This window comes from Muscardinus avellanarius, assembly GCF_963383645.1.
Source record: "Muscardinus avellanarius genome assembly, chromosome: 6".
NCBI classification, from domain to species: Eukaryota; Metazoa; Chordata; class Mammalia; order Rodentia; family Gliridae; genus Muscardinus; species Muscardinus avellanarius.
The window spans coordinates 104,042,381-104,063,093 of record NC_137791.1 but is presented as its reverse complement, the minus strand read 5'-3'; the positions used below and the strand labels follow the sequence as shown (position 1 = coordinate 104,063,093).

The 20,713-nt window shown below is 43.0% G+C and overlaps 1 protein-coding gene across 1 annotated transcript in view; it reads right to left on the bottom strand.

The window, feature by feature from the left end:
* Positions 1–10,138: 10,138 nt before the first annotated feature.
* BEND4 (BEN domain containing 4) overlaps positions 10,139–20,713 on the bottom strand; it is a gene marked incomplete at both ends in the record, with an annotated part of 30,486 nt that continues 19,911 nt past the window's right edge. Inside the window, 3 exons of the mRNA XM_080697777.1 lie at positions 10,139–10,356; positions 13,179–13,419; positions 18,039–18,130. Coding sequence (XP_080553903.1) covers positions 10,139–10,356; positions 13,179–13,419; positions 18,039–18,130 — 551 coding nt within the window. The remainder of the gene's footprint in view (positions 10,357–13,178; positions 13,420–18,038; positions 18,131–20,713) is intronic.

The window sequence follows — 20,713 nt, the reverse complement described above, 5'->3', positions numbered from 1 at the left end:
CAATAGTATAACTAGATCATATAGTAAATCCACTCCCCATCTTCTGAGGAATCTCCACTCTGATCTCCCTAGCAGCTGTACTAATTTGAAATCCTACCAACAGCGGAGAACACTGGTTAATTATGTAAATGTTTTGAGCAGGATTCTCTAAAACCTGCTGATCTAGCGTTTTGCGTATTCTGAACCTTCCATGTAAGCGGAGTCACACAGTAAGTGGCCTTCTGTGTTTGGCTTCATTCACTGATCGTAATGTTTTCAAGGTTCATCTGTTGTGTAGTGTGTTGTCAGTATTTGATGCCTTTTTAACGGCTAAACAGTATTCCACTGTGTGGCTACACCACATTCTGTTTATTCATTCATCAGCTGGTGGGCATTTGGGTAATTTCTACTTTTTGGCCATTCTAAACAACACATAAACACGTGTGCTATGTTAACAAGTGTTTTCAGCTCTCTTTGGTATATACTCATGAGTGGAGCTGCTGTGTACTATGGATTGCACCAAGAGCTTTGTGCATGTTAGACAAGTGATCTCTCACTGAGCCATACCCCTAGCTAGTTTTTTTTTTTTTTAAATTTTGTTAGATACGGTCTCGCTAAGTTGCCCAGGTTGGCTGCAAACTTATGATCCTCCTTCTCAAGTAACTGGGATTACACGTGTGCACCCGTGACTGACTTAGCCCACCGGGCCAGGCTCCTTTTGGTGGGCCGGGCTCCGTTTTATCTTCAAACATGATCTTAGGTAGTTGCTGCAGCTGGCCTAGAACCTGCAACCCTCCTGTCTCGCCTCCCAAGTGTGGGTGTGTCACCATTGCTGGCTTCCTCGACCAGTTTCAGTCAGACGATTTGCTTTTACTGTGACGTTATGAGTTCTATATATTCTGGTTATCAGACTCCCATCAAGGTATATGATTTGCAAGTAGTTTCACAGCCCAGGTTGTTTTATTATGTTGAAGGCTAATTCACTTCTATCGCATTGTTCCTTAAGCTCTTGGTATCATAGTCATGAAATTACTGCCAAACTAAGATCACAATTAACTGCTGCTTTCAAGTCGTATTCAGTTGAATCTAGGGCTCTTGTTGCGTTACTGTGTGTGCGGTGTGGATGTGGGGGCTCAATTTCATTCCTCAGGATGTGGGCATCCTGTTATCTCAAAGCCATCTGTTGAAGACTTCTCTGGTGGATTGTTTTGGCACCCTTGTTTAAAACCAACTGACCGCTAATGTCAGGGCATACTTCTGTTGGCTATCTGGCTCCCTTAGATTTCCATATGAACTTTAGGGTGATTTTGGGCAATTTCTGTCATGCAGACAGCTGAGAATCTGATAGAATTCCACTGAATCAACTTAGGAAATATTACCATCTTAGCAATATTGTCTTCCACTTTGCTATCACAAGGTATTTCAATTATTTAGGTCTTTTAAAATTTTTTAACTGTTTTTATTTTTTGTGGTGTTGAAGGTTGAACCCGGGGCCATTCTACCTCTGAGCTACACCCCCAGCCCCAATTTTTTTTAATTCTGTATTTTAAAACAGGTTCTAAGTCGCAGGGGACCTAAGTAGCTGAGGCTGGCTGCAAACCTAAATCCTCCTGTCTCAGTCTCCCAAGTACTGGGATTACAAGCATGCACGGCTGTCTTTTATATTTTCTTCCAATGATGTTTAGTTTTCAGTTATTTGGCACTCATTTAAAAATTTTTTTCCAAGTGTTTTATTCTTCCTATTATTATTGTAAATGAAACTGCTTTCCTAACTTAATTTCCAGATTCTTTATTGCTAATGCATAGAAATACCATTAAAAAAAAATTGGCCTTGTGTCCTACCACTTAGCTCATTTTTTGGGGGTGGTGGTGGTACTGGGGTTCCTGGAAACCCTTCTACGTCCAGGCTATACTCCCAGACCCATTTTTATACTTTTTAAATTTGGAAACAGGGTCTCTTCTGGCTTCGAACCTGCGTGATCTCCCTATCTCCACCTCCCAAGCGCGGGGATTACAAGCATGTGCCACCACGCCCAGCTAGCTGAACTTTTTTTGATCAGCAGCTTGACCATGTGTGTCTTGCTGTAAAATATTCAGTAGCTCAAGTTACTTAGTCTTTTCGTGCTTTAAAAAGATAAATAAGTTTAATTTTTAACTATTTCAATTCTAACCCAAATTATTTGGACTAAAGTATTGCTTTCCATCTAAAATCTTCCATCTCTACTACAAAAAGAACCAACCATACATTTTCCCTAACACGAAATTCTATTTGGTCTTAAGTTTTCTGCTGGGGTCTGCTGTATAACTTTTTTTTTTTTTTTCCAATTCTGCTGTTCCATAATTGTGGGGTCAGATTTACATTTTATGCAAAAACTAAGAGTGTGAAGCCACAGCCATTTTGCTTTTGTACGTCTAGGGCTCTGTTCATATGGCATAAATAATCAATATCTGTCCATTTTTTAAAGGTCACGGGAAGCAGCTGCAGGGCTCTTTTCTTCTTGACACAATGGCATTGAGTAGGAAGCACATATGCTTAATGCGTGAAAGTACAAATACTGGATGGAAATCCTCTTAAACTACACATCACCTCCAGAGCACCACGGGCTGACCCCCTTTCATTCACTAGATTAAATGAATTGTTGATCACTTTCCTGACATAAATTGAGTATATATTTTATTTGGGTATTAAGCATATAACATATTCTTTGCATTCAGAGACAAGCCAAAAGGCCTTAGTTTCAGGATGAAAAAATTCTGTATCAAAAGATAAATAAAATAAGAAAAGAAAAACAGAAAAGCTTTTATAATAAATTGGGAAAAGATGCAAAATACAAGTTAAAACACTTAACAGAGACTTGACATTTATTGTGCAATTTTATCCCCAACAGAACATGTGGCATTCTAGAGGTATATGAGGTAATAAAATCAATACTCCAATTAGAACACCTGAAATAATTGGCTCTAGTAACAAATGTCTCTTATAATTAAAAATATTGAATGTTTAAAAAACTCTTATAACATCTTAAGTTCCTAAAAGAAATGTGCCTAACACTTAAAAAACAACTTACTCTTCTATATAAATTGTTCACCAAAAAATCTTTTTTGCTATTCTATATTACACTATGCATTTGTTGTTTTATTAACATTATCCCTAGTGGGTATTAACTCTACACAGTACAATCAAATAGAAATTATTCATAAAGAATTCACAAGACTCCAACAATAAAAATATTAGGATCAATGGATTTGTCACAGTTTCTCCACAAGTATTCATCATATAAAATCGAGTAAAGGCAAGTTGGCCCCAGTGTTAGACTGCTACATGACCGTTCTGGAGGAGAGAAATAAAGGCAATGCTTAAATCGGGCAGACGGACGGTGACCTTGAAAGCTTCATGACCTCTGGCATGCCCCATTCCCAAGGATCACAGGCAAGCCTCTTATGACCTTAGCCTGCTCTTGAATGTCAACATAAAGGGATGGCAAAGCCAAAACTACAGAATAGTATCAACAGATTACTGTATTTTCCTACAAAATCTTCACAACTGTTCTCACAGTGACCTTGTAAGTAAAAACCCTCTCTTCCAAACCCAGCTCAGCAACTCTAAAGGCTACAAAACCTGCAAAGGGGAAGAGAAGGAAATGCCGCTAGCTGGCACCAGTGACACCCCAAAGACTCCCCTAGCCCCTGGCCTGGCTAAGTTCAACCTAGACCCCTTTAGAGTTTGGCATTTTGTTTTGTTCTCTTGGTACTGGGGATTGAAATCAGGGGAATATCACTGCAGAGCTACACTCTCAAACTTATTTTGAAACAGGGTCTAAGTTGCTGAGCCTGACCAGGAACCTGTGTCTTCCGTCTCAGCCTCCCAAGTAGCAGGATTAGAAGTGTATACTACCACACCCAGCTAGAGCTCTGTTTTTATGCTGGGAACCTACAAAATAAATGCAAATGACTAGTGTTTTTTTTTTTTTTAATTTTTAGTGGTGCTGGAGTTTCTGGAAACCCTTCTACCTCCGGGCTACACTCCCAGACTTATTTTATACTTTTACTTGGAAACAGAGCCTCTTAAGCCAGTGCACCTGGTTTCGAACCTGCGTGATCCTCCTGTCTCCGCCTCCCAAGTGCGGGGATTACAAGCGTGAACCATCATGCCGGGCTGAATTAGTGTTTTTAATTTACGCTCTTGTCTAGAAAGTTTTCTGGTCCTCATCACAGATCTTACATAGGGTCAAGACTTGGGCAGTGGGGATCTGGGAAGTTCTCAAGAGGATATGCACTTTGTATGTTTCTATTTAAGTATCAATATACTTCAGAAATCGTTTTAAATAACACAAATATCAACCCTCGTTCAATGGTGTAAGTAAAAAGAAAAACTGATTTCCAAGTGTTGGTAGGCTCTGAGAACTGTGCTTTGACTACATGAAAAAACTAGTCTTTTTGCTTAGTAAGCCCGAAACAATCTTAGTTGAGTACTCTGACCAATTTCTTTTCTTTACAATGGAGAAAACAGGACAGTCTCATAGGGTAGCTGTATTAAAATGAGAGGGTACATTAAAAGTGCTTATCAAAGCAACCGGCACATCAGAATTCAACAGTTAAATCTGTCAGTGAGCTGTAGTTAACTACTGTTGTCATAGTGGCTGGTTTTGCTTGGACCCCAATCATTTCCCAACATAGCCAAGACATATCTGGCCACCTGCATTGGTGCAATTACTCAAGAGAACGAAAAGGTTTGCAACTGGGTCTCACTAGTATATGCATTTTCATTGCAATTTAGGGAACTGTGATTCAATGAAAACACAGGCTTGTACTAGCTAAGGAGGTTTTGAGAAAAATTCACCTGATCACCACTACTGCAAAGGCCTGGCAACTTAATGCCTTCAAAAAAATCAAACTGACCAAGCTGGTCACTGGATGAGAGAAGTCCAGTCCTTGCAATGTTTCCTGCAGTTCAGTATACTGCAAAAGCGAAATGTAGTTTTTAATGGGTTAACTGTACCAGCTAAAGTATAAAGCCAGCAATCCTAGTACTTGGGAAGCTGAGACAGGAGGATTTAAGAACAGCCTCAGCCACATAGCCAAGACTCTCAGCAACCTAGCAAGCCCCTATTTAAAATATAACTAAAATAGCGGGGCGTGGTGGCGCATGCTTGTAATCCCTGCGCTTGAGAGGCAGAGACAGGAGGATCACACTGGCTTGAAGCCAGCCTCACGCCCTGGCTTAGGAGACCCTGTTTCCAAATAAAAATATAAAATAGGTCTGGGAGTGTAGCCCGGAGGTAGAAGGGCTTCCAGGAACCCCAGTACCACCAAAAAAAAAAAAAAAAAATATATATATATATATATATATATATATATATATATATATATAATAAAAAAAGGGCTGGGAGTATAGATGGGAAATAGAATGCCCTGGGTTCAACCCTACCAGACACAAAACCACCAATGCCACTAGCTGCCAAAGCAAACTCTGCCGTCCACTGGGTGACAGTTCCCTCCATTAATTCAAGTAAAGTGGCTATTTTTAATTCAGTACTTAAATGACTGAAAGAAGCCATCACTATGTTTACAAAAATACAAGATGATGCGTCCTGCTGTTTAGACACATTTACATTAGCGTTCTGACTCGAGCATTCCGTGTGACATGTTTTGCCAAGCGGTTTTGGCAAGTGTCACCACATTAAACTTACACCAGCAAGATCTGCACCGTATGTGCAAAATCACTTTGGGTGACTACAAATCCATATATAAGAGCTGTCAAAAATTAACACAGCTCTGTTCTGTGAAATGACACAGCACCGAGTAAGAAAAACTATATACTTAAATAAGTTATCTAAGAATAAAATTTTAAAAATTGAAACCTAAGAAGAAACTCAGGAGGTAGTCAGTGGGTATTAAGTTTTAGGTTTAGACCACATATTGAATACCAGAGCTCAATGTGCGTTTGGGTTTCTGAAGACAGGGCCTGTTCCATCTTATACAAGCTCCATCCATGTTCTGAGAGCCATGGAAGGGGAACACGAGTCACTAGAAGTGGCAGGAAAAGGTGGAGATCACGAACCTGCAGATTCCCAAGTTTGGATTATTATGTAGACAGCATAAACAGCTGACAGTACAAGAAGGGACTTAAACATTCTACTGACAGCTGTTACCTAACTAGTTTCATGCCACTTGAAGTATCTGAACCAAAGATTAAAATGACAATTTATATCTGTATCGCCTTAAAATCCTGGTGAAGGAAACTCTTCTATCAATGTGCTTATCACTGAAGAAGGTATAAGGACAGGTCCAGAATATAAAATCACCACTTACTCGATAGCTGTTAAGTAGCTCTGTGTATCTCTTGATTCCGCTCCCAATGGAGACAACAGATAATTTTGTGCACTCTTCATGTCCCTTACATTCCTAGAGAAGCTGGAAGAAACAAATGGCAATACCTGCCTAACGGTGGTGAATGGGGGACACCCAGGGAGTGAGGCCCTCGCTTAAGGGCTAGAAAAAACATTTTCAAGCAAACTGTTTACAGTTTTTCTCAAAAGCACTTAAAGCTGAGGTTAAATCACAGGAGTCTGAACAATGCACCATGGAAGGAGACAGTGACTTCACCAACTGCTCCCTCCACAGGTTCCTGGCCTGAGTGCACTGAAACAGATCAGCCGCGGGTTCTCCTGAGCTCTGCTGGAACCGTGAAGCTGTGAGGGCTTCAGTTCATGGCGAGAAGCGCCGTGCCTCTGTGACATTTCCATCTGTAAAGCATAGGATGTGCCAACACACTGTCACTTTGGGCAGATCTCACCACATTTTGTGTCTGGTGAGACCAGCCTGCGACCTCCTCCCCCACCACTGAAGCGGAGCACAGCTGCACCTCGAGCTGTTTAATTCAATCCACTTTACACCACTACGTAAAGTGACTCACGAGTTCCAGAAGTTGAGCCAAGACTAAGTTTCTTGTTGTGAGAGCGATGTGCCCAACTGCCAGACGCAGATGTGGAAAACCAAATCAAGAGAATGCAACATTTTCAGATCTCTTAAAGACAGCAAATGAAAAGCAGACAGAGCCAAGGGCACCGATCTTCGGTGGTGAGCTTCATCTTGGTCTTTGGGCCTCAGCAAAGAGTAAATGAACACCCCCTGCAAAACCTGACTTAAGAAGGGGGTGACTATGCAAGAAACCACAGCGAACCCGGGGAACACACCAGCCTTAGTGGTGAAGAGCAAGCAGCGGCACAGGTGTGTGCTAGAGAGGGGCCTGCCCAACAGCTGGGTGACGCGCAGCACAGCCCGAGTGGCTGCTAGTGGCTGGGTCAGGCACCACACACGGGAGAGGCATTAGATTTGGCCATGAGGTGCTGAGTAAGCCATCTTTGCAGGGCCTACTTCCTCACATGCAAGAGATGGCCAACATGTAGTTCCATGTTATACTCTAAAACTTGCAACATACTGAAAAACACCTAATAATTCACTTGGAAGAGGAAAGGAAGAGGGGAGGGAAGGAGGGAGGGAGGGAGGGAGGGAGAAAGAAAGAGAGAGAGAGGAAGAAGGAGGGAGGGAGGGGCAGAGGAGAGACCAGGCATGTCTCCAGAGCATCGGTGATGTGGTGTACAAACCTAGCACAGCAGCCTTCTCAAGAGATGAGCTGCCCTGTGGGTTCCCATTGCCACTGACGGCTGTGGCGCAGGTGTCACATGCAAGACCAAGGAGAGTGAAACACGGATGCTCTGCTCACCCCTGGCCAACGCCAGCAGGACACAGGGCACTTGGATGATGCTCAGATGAGAAGAAATGTGCAGAACTCTCACACCTAGGAAAATGATGAGGGCTGAAAGTTTTCTTAAAAGCAGTGGTCAAATATCGCTGCTTTGTAACAGACGACAATGTACTTGGCGATAAGGGTAAGCGAAGTCAGGTGCAAAAAAGAAGTGGTAGAACCAGGCATGGTGGGCACACCTCTAATCCCAGTACTTGGGAGGCAGAGATAGGAGGATCACAGGTTTGAAGCCAGCATCAGAAACTCGGTGAGACCCCGTTTTCAAATAAAAATAAAATAGGGCTAGGGCGTGTGGCTCGGAGGTAGAAGGCCCTTGGGTTTCATCCCCAGAACCACACACACACACACACACACACACACACACAAATAAATGAACAAATAAAAAATAAATACAGATAAGGCTATGGTGGCATTTGTTTTCTACCCAAGAGTTCATGACATCAAAGAATCTCTTAAGACTGACTTCCAGACCTCTCAAAGCAGGTAAAGAGGTATCCTCTTGTTCTTAAACTGTCAAAGATGCTGGTCTCGTGGTTGCCATAAGCAACAACACGGCTGCCCATATAATTTCCTTTATTTTTAAACTTGAGATAATTTGCCCAAAGCAGAGTCTCCCTACACCTTTTAACAAATATGGCCAATGACCATCTCCACCAACATTAAGCTTTTTTCTTTTTGCTACTAGGGTTTGGACCCAGGGTCATTCTACCTCTGCACTACACTCCCAGCCCTTTATTTTGAAATAGGGTCTCACTAGGTTGATTGAGTCTCACTATTTGCCTCTGAGGATGTCCTTGAACCTGCAATCTTCCTGTCTCAGGCTTTCAACTACTGGGATTACAAGTGTACACCACCACTCTCAGCCAAAATTCAACTTTTCAATGGATAAAAGCTGATAATCCTAAGAAATGCTACAGGGGGACCCACTTCCAGGACTTCAGAAACACTAGGTACTCAAAAACTTGAATTTGCATTCGATTTTTAAACCTCTTAGTTGTATCTGCAGATGACATCAAAAGCCTTTAATACACACTTCCCATTTAGCTCTTTGCTGACAAAGAATATAGTACTTTGGACTTGTTTGGTTTTAAAAGAAGTCTCCTCACATCCAAACCTAAACCATTAAACCCTCAGAAATAAGGACTCTAGCACCTCATTTATAGAGAAGGAAAGGTTCCAAGGACAACACGAATCCTACAGACCTCAACAACAAACAGGATGAGTGGAGTAGAAGAGAGTTAACTAGACAGAGCCGGGAGTTGAGAGGAAGAGAGAGGAGGGAAGGAGGCACACACCACGGAAACAAAACAGTTTCATCATTGACGACAGGAAATGAAAGTTTCACACAAATTCTGAGGATCAACTCAGCATGCATGCATGTGCACACACCGCAAAACAAAACAATCCCAAACCCTCAAATCTTAGCAGAATTACTGACGAGCCAATTGCATAGTTGTCAGATGGCCTTGACGCTAAGTGTCTCTAATGCCAGCACATCTGGGTCAATGCAGCAAACACCATCATTCATACCACATGTTTGTTCTTCAGGGCACCAAACAACTAATGGACAGAAATTCTCATTGTTTAACCCATCACTTTGGCATTGTGTTGACCAAGCCTGATTTAAGGCTATGGAGACTACAGATTTATGAACCCATAAAATCAAACATGTGAAAATGGTTTTAGATCTTTGGACGTTTCTTGACTGACATATTGAAAAACTACTACTGTTTATAAACTCCAGAGATCACATAGTGATGCCTTTTTGATCAACACAGTGTAAGTTTCCTCTGTAAAATAACAGAAAAGTAGCTGACTGCCAGTTAAACACTGCCTATACAGATGGCCCCTATTCTCCAGCTTCTTGTTAATAGACTTTGTAACACATAAATAGTATATGATGTCTTTGCTGAGAACTCTGCATTCGTGTCTTTGGAAAACATACACCATTTACTTAAAATAAGAAAATGCTTGTTTGTTTGTCCTTTAAAATGTCCCTATGTCTTCCTTTCTCACCTGGGCAGGAACACTAACCCAACTTCCCATGGCAAGCAGCTCTGCTCAGGAAGCAGAACTTACTTGAAGGTGTAGGACATTTGACTAGAAGCTCACGTATATTTCCCACCCTGTCTAGCCAGTAATCATTTCAAATCAACTGTTATTCTTTTAGGTTTATAACATCCCGAAAATCTGCTGTGGGTGCCAAATACTTCCCAAACAACCCTAAAATGGATTTCTATTTGGGAACTGTGGCCACAGGTCAAGAGTTTTAAGGTTGAGAATGTATAAAGTATGACTACAACATGCTTTGGACTCTCAGGTGACAGGAAATGACATTCACAATTGGAGCTCTTGAAAGGACGGGATGCTACAGCAGGAAGATTCTGTCCACTAATCCCCAGATCCATCCTGTGCACTCTTATTGAAGACTTCATCCTGTGAAGCCTGGTGATCGATCCCTTCGTAAAACGAGCCACCGTTGTGCAGGAACGTCCCCACTGCCCGCCCTTGCCGGGCGTGACCCACAGCGTCGCTGAACACTTTGTTTATCTGCTCCTCCGAGGGCATCCACCAGTCGGGGTTGGAGGTACAGTGCATCCTAATGAATTCTGTGGGAATATACACAAGTCAAAAAGAGAGACACAGCTAGTTGACAGATGATGATAAGTTCTATCAGAAAAGCTGTATGCGAAACCCAATGCTATGCCACAATGAGTTTACTCTGTACCGATTTTCTTCTCATGTGCCAAAGTAAAAATCACCTAAAGGAGAGGTAATCTCTCTAGGGAACATCTGAAAATAAAAAAAAGGTAAATACATGTTTGTTTTTTTTTAAAAAAGAGACGTGTACACCTTGTCTGGTGTAAGAAGCATATTTCAAAACCCCTGTTGTTAACTGCTCACATTCTGAGAAAGTTAACTATCTTCAGAAGTACAGCAGGTAAGCCGGGTGTGGTGGCACGCGCTTGCAATCCCCGCACTTGGGAGGCTGAGACAGGAGGATCGCACAGGTTCGAAGCCAGCCTCAGGTACTTGGTGAGGCTCTCAGCAACTTAGTGAGACCCTGTTTCCAAATAAAATAGAAAATAGGTCTGGGAGTATAGCCCAGAGGTAGAAAGCCCCTAGATTCTACTCCCAGTACCCCCCCCCCACACACACACAAAAGAAGTACAGCAGGTATCATTAGCATGGTGTTCTTTAACCAGCTAGTAGTTTAAAGACTGAGCACAATAAAATAGCAGGGTTGAAATGAGCGAGAAGGTGCCTATAGTTTTAGTTCAGAAAAGGTTTCTTCAGTCTCAAAATGTTGCAAGATGGGCTACACTTCTTTCTCTTAATTGTAATCTCTACCACACATGAACTGGCAAATACTTTTAAAAATTTTACCAGAAAGTAATTAGCATGCCTGGAAGATGCAACAGTCTACAGCTAGTTCCAATACTAACAGCCGCCATTTCTTGTTGATGTATTTTCCAGCCACCGGGTGTCTGGAAGCCGTGGGATAGAAATATGCTGGAAACGGCAGCTCTAGTCAGGCGGCCTGGAGCGCATCGGCGGACAGTGGGCCGCGGTACTCTCAGGGCAGCGGCACTGGGGATTTGTTTCAATCCTTCAGTTTCAACTGACTTGCTATTAATATGTAAAATATGAATGACGTTTCTGGGAAGGGAAATAGCAGTGACGCCTCTTATTTTGACTCCTTTGTAGGCCTCACAGCAACTTCCTTCCGTGCACACAGACAGTGCACCCAGTAGGTCCCTCAAGCTCCACACTGCTTCTTGGATGACACTGGGGAACAAGGGAAACTTGGCTAATTTGCTAAGATGGACCTATTCACTCTAAGTGGAATTTTCCAAATGGCCTTCAGGAGGTACTCCAGGGTACTTGACCCCAGTTAATACTGGCTTTTCCATGTCAGGTCGCTTCCTCAGGCCTGGGCGTCCTGCATGAGCATCACCTACGGTGACTGTGACCAGGAGCCACACATGCCTTCCCATCCCTGCTCAATCAGTCTCTGGTGGACAGGGAATCTTGGCTGCCAACAAATACTACATATATACCGTGAGCACCTAAGGATGCTTAAGGTAAGGCTGCACACTCCAGCAGGGAGTATAGCAATAGCCCCCATAGCAGCCGAAGAAAAATTATTGTTTAAACTGTAGAAAAAATTTTGAACCCCATCCATAGATTAAGTCAATATTCAATCTTTCTAGCTAATAAAATTGCTATTGAACTATAGAGGCTGATACGGATTTTTCAGGTGTGACTTTTGGTTGGCACTGTATTGTTTCTATTTGTCTAAGTTTATATACATCTACTCAATCAACTCTGTACCTACTGATTCTTCTTTCCCACCCTCTGCCTGGCTTTCATGGTGCAGGTCAGCTGCAAAGTAGCCACCTGCTAATACTGATGAAATGGTATGTAATATAAGCAATTAAGTATGTGTATTTATCTGTGTGTGCATTTTTTGCTTTCTCCCCTGCAGTATCAGAAACTGAAGCCAAGGGTGCTCTATCCCCAGCGCCTCCCCAGCGTCCTTTGTGACAGGGTCTCATTCAAGTTGTCCACGGTGATCCTGAACTTGTAATACTGCCTCAGCTTTTCTGGGTAGCTGGGATTATAGGTGTGCACCACTCCTCCTGGCTCTGAGCAGTATTTTAGTATTTTTGTTACAGAAATCTTTTTAAGACCAAAAGACAAGCCAGGCATGGTGGTGCAGGCTTGTAATTCCAGTACTTGGGAGGCCAAGACAGAAGGATTGTAGGTTTGAGGACAACCTCAGCAACTTAGCAAGGTCCTCTCAACTTATTGAGAACCTGCTCAAAATAAAAATAAAACAGGGCCGGGGAGTATAGCTCAGAGGTAGAACGGCCCTAGGTTCAATCCCCAGTACCACAAAAATAAATAAACAAACAAACAAATAAATAAATAAATCCAAAAGAGGAAAGTCTTACTGGGTAAGGTCTACTTGAGGCCCTGAGGACTGTTTTAAACAACTTGAACAAGTTGGGCCAAGTATTCCTGAGAATGAAGCTGTGGGGGTTGGGGGTGGGCTAAAAGTAAAAACAAAATATCATTTTACCAAGTATTAAAAAAAAAAAAAACTCCACCTCTTCCCTTCCTGTGTACATTTCCCCATGCTCCAGTTTTGTCAGAAGTGGCCTTCTCTGGCAGCAAAGAAAATCTGAATTTAAAGCATGAAACATGAAGTGCAATGCGTGTGTACCACTAAGTGAGAACAACCAGGCTAAAGCAAACGAAAGTTTCTGAAGGCGCTTCTCAACACCAGGGAGATGGGCCACATGAAGCCTACACGGTCTCTGCGGAAATCAAAATGCGGTGAGGCTGGACACTGGTACAGGCAGCCACAGCCAATGCAGTGAAATGGGATCACAGATGGCGGACACTGAGCGGAAGGGTGCGGTACCTCGGAGGCACGTGACTTTAACTGGATCCAGAGGGCGTCTTTCGGGACCTGTCTCTCCTGACTGCACTGACCTTTTCCTTTTCCCAAGGCCGCATGAGTACTTAAGCTCATCGGTCGTGAAAACAAATCTGATGAGGTATCGAAGAAGCCGCCTTCCGTCTTTCTTTGAAGAATTCACAGCCTCGTCCCACTGTTTGCTCGTTATGTAGACAGGGTAGTTGTTCAACAGCTGCTTGCTTCCCTGGAATAGCAAAATATTTTCTCATTACCTACTGAGCCAGCCAGCCAGGAGCCAAAGCGATCTCCATTTCAAAGGCAAACATGCTTTTTTAACCAAGTGGCGGTGCTGACAATGACCCAGGTACTGAAGAGCACGAGTAATTGCTCGCCGCTCAGAACGGGCACTTTTCAAATTACATTTGCATTTTCTATAACAAGAGCCAATGAGGTATAATGAACACCTTTGAAAGAGGAGCTATTTATAACTCGCATTTTAACAGGTAGGTTAAAATGTGTCAAGATCCAATGACAGCGAACACCATTTAAATATAACCTGTAACTTTCCTTTTCAATCTATTAAAATATGCAAAAATGACTTTGAAGAGTGTGATCAAACAGGTCCCTTCATCCTCCGGTTGGCAGTGAAATAATTTTAGAAATGATGCTGGTGGTCTGTTGTAGTGTGATATTACTTGTGTTTAAAGCACCTAATACCTGATAGCCATTCTGTTACAGTGGAAACAAAAGTGAAAAGTGAATTTTTAAAAGGAGAAATTGCAGAAACTGGAGGGGAAATCATTACAATAATGCAAAACAGGTTTCTCCAAATTATAGCTTCTACAAATGCCATTGTCAACTCCAAATTTTTCTTACTTTCCACCTTCATAATTTATGTCTGCTATAAAATTCCCAGGCTAAATAGCTGCAGCGGGACTAATTACGGGGATTTCTGTAACATTTATAAGCCATGTTTAGTCAATTGCACCTACACAGCCATTACTTTAGTTCTGGCTGTCCATAAAATTCTACAGTCCAGGACAAATTAATTAACCCATGATCTCAGTTTTAATGTACTCCTTCCTAGTAATTAAGGTGTACAAAATAAAGAAGGGAAAACTCATTCAGCTTTACAACACTGCAAATTTACTACAGGTTATAAATCTGGCACTGTTTGGATCTCACAGGGTTTTGTTTCAAAAAGTATTCTGCTTAGTTAAGCATCGAGAAAGGTGAATGGCATAGAAGCCGACGGGAACCTGACCTGGCTAGGAGACATCAGTGGCCTATGGACACTCAGCACCTCAGCACTTTTACTTTGCAGAAAAATCAGGCTACTGCTGAGTTTCCTGTGTGTGTGTGTGTGTGTGTGTGTGTGTGTGTGTGTGTACGTGTGTACGCGCGCACGTGAATGATACTGGGGACTGAACCCAGGGGCATTCTACCTCTGACCTGCATCCCCAGCCCCTTTTTTATTTTTTGTTTTGAAACAGTCTCACTCGGTTGCTGGGACTCTTGTCCCAGTTACTGAGGCTGGTCTTGAACTTGCTATCTTCCTGTCTCAGTCTCCCAAGTTGAGTTCTCTCCTTTTTAAGGGAGGCACTTGAGGCTGTAGTTTATGCTTTGGATTTAGAGATAGGCTAGGTTTTAAAATGATTCTTGGTTCTACGCTTTATTAACGTGAGTAAATGTCTTGAGCTTGTTGGATCAAAGTTTCCCCACTTGTAAAACAGAAGGAACTATCTTATAACGTGCTTACGAAGTGAACATTTAGGAGCACACTCCAGCTCTTGGCTCCGTGTGCAGTGGGGGGCCCCGAGTTCACAAGGTGGTCAGGAGATGGGCAGGAGCCAGGATCCACAGGTTCCTTCAGCCCAGGGGCTGTTTCATGGCAGAAGGGGAGAGGTGAGGTGTGGGTGAAGTCTGGACAGAGAAGTAGAACAAAGGGGCCAGACAACCAACTGCGTAACCAGGTTATGGGAGGCTGAGGCGAGGTGGTTCCCAAGTGAAATGGTGGTATCCTACAAGATGAGGACAGAGGATACTGCTGGGAGGAGACCGCAAACAAAAAACAATTCCATTGCTTTTCAGGAACCCCAGGGAAGCGCTCACCAGGATTTGACTGGCTGACCTCAGCCCCTGAGGGCAGCAGTGGCAAGCGGGTGAGGCTGAGGTGGGCGGAAGCCAGGCAGGCGGGCTTGGCAGTTTTGTGGAAGAACTTAAGTGACGGTCACTGTTCATGGCTGGCCTGAGCCAACTATCCCCACACTGGGGCCTTTCTCCTATGGGGCAGCCGAGCCAGTCCAATGACAAAGCCGAACTCTGGTTTCCGCCTCCCGCAGCTGACTTACTTCTCTAGAAGTCAGCTCCTTTCCATCAAAATAGGGATACCAATCCAGCTTGTTTTGTGGTGAGGCCTCTACCGCTCTCCACCAAAGCGCTCTCAAGGGCTAGAGTTTTCATCTGTTTATATAATGTCCTACTTCTAGGGTGGAGCACACCCTGGGCCCCACACACAGTAGGTCCAATAAATGCCTGCCAAATGACTAATGCACCATAACACTACTGTGGCCGGCACTCAGTAATGGCAGCTAGTGAAGAACTTCTACTGTTTTAGCCACTACAGACAAGGGCTATTTAAAAAAGAGCTCCCACCATCCTGAATTTAAAATCCTCTTAAATCATGACCCTTGTAAATATATTTGTCAGCCTTAGAAAATGAGATTATACAGCTACTTTTAAAATTGCTTATCAGGCATGGTGACACACACTTGTGATCCCAGTATTTGGGAGGCTGAGATAGGAGGACTGTGGTTCTTGGAAAGCCTCAGCTACTTAGCGAGGCCCTTCGCAACCCAGTGAGACCCTATTTCAAAAATAAAAAGAAGCCGGGCGTGGTGGCGCACGCTTGTAATCCCCATGCATCGGAGGTGGAGACAGGAGGATCGTGCAGGTTCGAAGCCAGCGTGCTGGCTTAAGAGACCCTGTTTCCAAATAAAAAAGTATAAAAATAGGTCTGGGAGTGTAGCCCATGGGAGTGTGGCCGGAGGTAGAAGGGTTTCCAGGAACCCCAGTACCACCAAAAAAAAAAAAAAAAAAAAAAAAAAAGACTAAAAATAGGGCTGGGGGTGAGCTTGGAGGTAGAATGCCCTCGGGTTACATCCCTGGTACCACAAAAAAAAAAAAAAAAAAAGAGGGGAGGTACTTGGGATTAAGGAGCTGATGACTCAAGATGGTGCTTTCTCAAATCTGTAGAGAAAGCCCACTCAGAGAAGAGCTCCGTACTCTTCCAAAACACAGAAGCGCTACATAAAATACTGGTCTCATAAAATGTAGAAATACCATTTGGAGGCAATTTTCATCAAGAGACAGGAAAAGAAAGAGAAAGGTAATTTACGGCCCAAAACACAACAAAGAGTGCCCTGTAGGTTATGAATGAGAGTTATAATCCTGTTGTAGCATAGTTAATAGGAATAAAATGTGATAAATAATAAAATTGAGAAAATGCTCATGTGCCTGAAACGACAATAAAAATAGTAACGATGTTGAACGGTAATAAAAGTTTAAATAGTCCTCTAACAAAAATACAGGTACTTCCACTATTTTTATATAAAATTTGGATTCTATATCCTTTTTTTTTTTTTTTTTTTTTTTTTGCAGGTCTGGGGATGAAACCCAGGTGCATTTGACCTCTGAGATACACCCCCTACCCTATTTTCTATTCCTTATTTTGAAACAGGGCCTCACTAAATTGCAGAGGGCCTCAATAAGTAGCTGAGGCTGTCCACGAGCCATGATTCTCTGGTCTCAGCCTCCCAGATGCTGGGATGAGAAGCGTGTGCCACTACGCCCAGCTTTTCTATATCCTTTTCAATTAGTCACCAACAGCTTCTTCAACTTTGATTTACTGCTCTTTTGAAGGAAAAAAAAAAAAAAAAACTAGTTGAGTACCTAAAATAGGGATTAGGATGCTAAGAGGGATGAGCTAGGTGTGTCTTGGTGTTACTGTTACGCTGAAGCGCCGGCGGAGGATGCAGGCGAGCAAACTATGAAAGGAGGAGACAGGAAGAACAACTGAAGAAGCGGGGCGTGGTGGCGCACGCTTGTAATCCCCACACTTGGGAGGCTGAGACAGGAGGATCGCGCAGGTTCGAAGCCAGCCTCAGCTACTTAGTGAGGCTCTCAGCAACTCAGTGAGACCCTGTTTCCAAATAAAATATAAAAAAGGTCTGGGAGTATAGCCCGGAGGTAGAGAGCCTCTGGGTTCCACCCCCAGTACCACCAAAATAAAAAATAAAAAATAAAGATACTAATGGGAATGGCCAATGCTCTGAAGGCCATAAAATGAAAATAACATACATTTAGCACTGAGCCTTGACTGTCTTATAAAAATGTAACATGTTTAAACTGACATACCATTATCGTCAAAATCAACCCTTTTTCCAACACAATGGGAGACTGGTTTCTTCACCTGAGTTCCTCAGAAAGAAATGGCTCATGTTCAGGGCCTCTGACCATCTAGAAACTATCCTATGTAAAGCCTGTGGCGTGTCGGTGTGGAAGGTGCCCCAGGGCGAGGGCCATTCTGGAACACGGGCTCTGCCTTGGCTGTGCCATGGGACTGATGGAAGAACTGCCCACGCTGTTTACACTGCTATTTCTTCTTTTGCCCTGCAGAGTGAAGAGCTGAATTTTTGAGAGTCAAATACACGTGTAGCCTTTCTCCATAGAATATATACCTACAGACAACTGGCGCATAAGCTTCAGTCAAAACCATCCACGCTGGTATACACTGTTAAGCCACTAAGAGGCTTTGTCTTAAGGAAATTCTGCAGAAAGGTTTACCTTTCCTGTGAGACCCACCTCGGCCGGCTGGTCGACAGGCGGCGGCATCAGGAGCTGGTTGTGGTGCTGCAGCACGGTCTTCAGGTAATCTAACACCGTCTGGCAGGGCACTGGGCGGAAGGAATGACAGTGGTTACACGTGAGCTTCCCTCAACCAAAAGAAGAAACTCTGAGATCTGTTGATGCAAACTTCTAAAAAAAAAAATCTTCTTTCATTTGACATCCGCAGTTATTTCAGTTGGTAAATACAGAACAGATGCTATGGTTTGGGGACAATTTTTAGGATCAGCACAATTTGAGAGCTTTTGAGTCCAACTTTCTCCAATATGGCTGGATCTGGGTCAACAATACGATCATGAACAACTCACGGAAGAGGCATGTCCCTTTTGACTTCAGTTGTATCGTAATCACCCAAGGGCACTTTTTAATATTAAAGTAGTAAGAACTAGTGTTTTGCTTATTTTTTTTTAAATTGGTATTGGGAAATGAACCTGGGGCATCCCAATCTCTGAGCTAAAACCTTTAGCCCTTTTTTTTAAAATTTGTGGTACTGGGGATGGAACCCAGGGGCATTCTACCTCCAAGCTGCATGCCCAGCCCTAATTTTTATTCTTTATTTTGAAACCGGGTCTCACTGAGTTGCAAAGGGCCTAAGTAGCTGAGGCTGTCCACGAACCGCGATCCTCCGGTCTCAGTCTCCCGAATGCTGGAATTACAAGTGTAAGCCACACGCCCAGCTCCTTTAGCCCCTTTTTAATTTTTTTTTTTTTTTTTTTTGCGATACTGCGCATGGAACCTAGGGGCAATTCTCCCTATGAGCTACACCCCCAGCCCTATTTTCCATTCTTTATTTTGAAACAGGGTCTTACTGAGTTGCAAAGAGCCTAAGTAGTAGCTGAGGCTGTCTTTGAACCACAATCCTCCCGTCTCAGCTTCCCAAATGCTGGGATTACAAGCATGTGGCACCACACCCGGCAGCCTTTTTTTAAACTTTGAACCAAAGTCTTGATAAGTTGCTGCAGCTGGTCTCAAACCTGTGGTCCTCCTGTCTCAGCCTCCCAAGTAGCAGGATTACAGGGGTGCACCACTATGCTCAGATTTGGCTTTTTTTTTATTTTTATGGTTTGCCCCCCCCCCCAACTTCATGTGCTAGAAGCTTGGTCTCCATGGTATCGAAGGAGAGAAAAGGTAGGACCTAGCGCAAGGTGACTGAGTCAATGGCAGAGGCTTTGGGAGAACTACTGTGCTGCTTGAGTTAGTTTCTGGGAAGCGTTGTTCATAAAAGAGCAAGTCCAGCCCCTCCCTGTCCCCAAGCTTCTGCCTCTGCCCCTTGACCTCTCCCTCCCACCTGCTCCCACCGAGATGGCATCGCCACGAAGCGACAAATCCAGACCCTTGCCAGAGCCAGCACCATGCTGCCTGGCCTTTCACAGCCTCCCACGCTGTAAACCCAATGAACTTTTTCTCTGTGAGCTATCAAACCTTGGATATTTCATTAAAGTAACAAAAAAAATGGACTACTACACTCATTTCTTTCTTTTTATTTTTTTGGGGTACTGCAGATGGAAACCAGGGGCATTCTACCTCCGAGCTACACCCCCCCAGCCCTATTTTTTATTCCTTATTTTGAAACAGGGCCTCACTAAGTAGTAGCTGAGGCTGTCCTCGAACTGCGATTCTCCTATCTCAGCCTCCCAAATGCTGGAATTACAAGCGTTTGCCACCTCACCCGACTCCTATTTTTTAATTTATTTTTGAAATAAAGGGTCTCTCAGTTGATGAGTCTCACTATGTTGTTGAGGTTATCCTATAATCTGCAATCCTCCCATCTCAGCCTCCCAAGTACTGGGATTACAGGTATGTAGCACCATGCCTGGCTATTTGCGTTTACAAGTCTTGGCAGCTTAGTTACAAATATCATTTACATGAATTGTTGCTGCTCTCTTTCTTAAAATGTGTTTCTTACATTAAATAATAAATATTTAACCTAAGGCCGTTTTTCACTTTGATTTTCTCACTTCTTTCTTCAGATGGCAAACAGAAGTTATCATCTCGATCCACGGCTAATGGCTCTGGATTTTTGAGGCAACACTGCATTGCAACTTAACAAATATAAAACTATCTCAACATCCTTTTGAAGAATTTAAATAACAGGAAGTAGAAGTAGGTTGGGAAACTTTCCTTCCTACCAAAAAAGGCATTTTCTTTTAGTAATCATTCTTACAGAGCTGTGTCAGGACTATCCATCAACAGTCATTTGAATATATTCCTCAGATTGATGAAACATATGCTGAACATCCAGAGAAATCAACCCCAAGAAGCCATGCTTTTATCATTTGAATATGCCCGTTATTAAGCCAAAATTTAACAAAACCTGTCAAGCGCCCCTAATTCACTAGCTTATTAAAAGCTCAGCCTACTTTACAGATGCCATGCTGAGCAAGAATACATCCCCTGGTTTGGGGCATTAATTACTGCCATAAATAAATAAATAAATAAATAAATAAATAAATAAATAAATACCAAACAAAAAGCCAAAGAGATGAGAAATGAACGGAGGCAGGAGACAGGGCTGGGCCTGAGTCTGAGTCTCCCGCTCACTGTGTAGACGGTCATTCCACATCCACGTCTGAATCTCTTCCACACAGGGCTGAGCCTGAGGATCCAAAGAAGCACTTTTTTCTCCAAAGTTT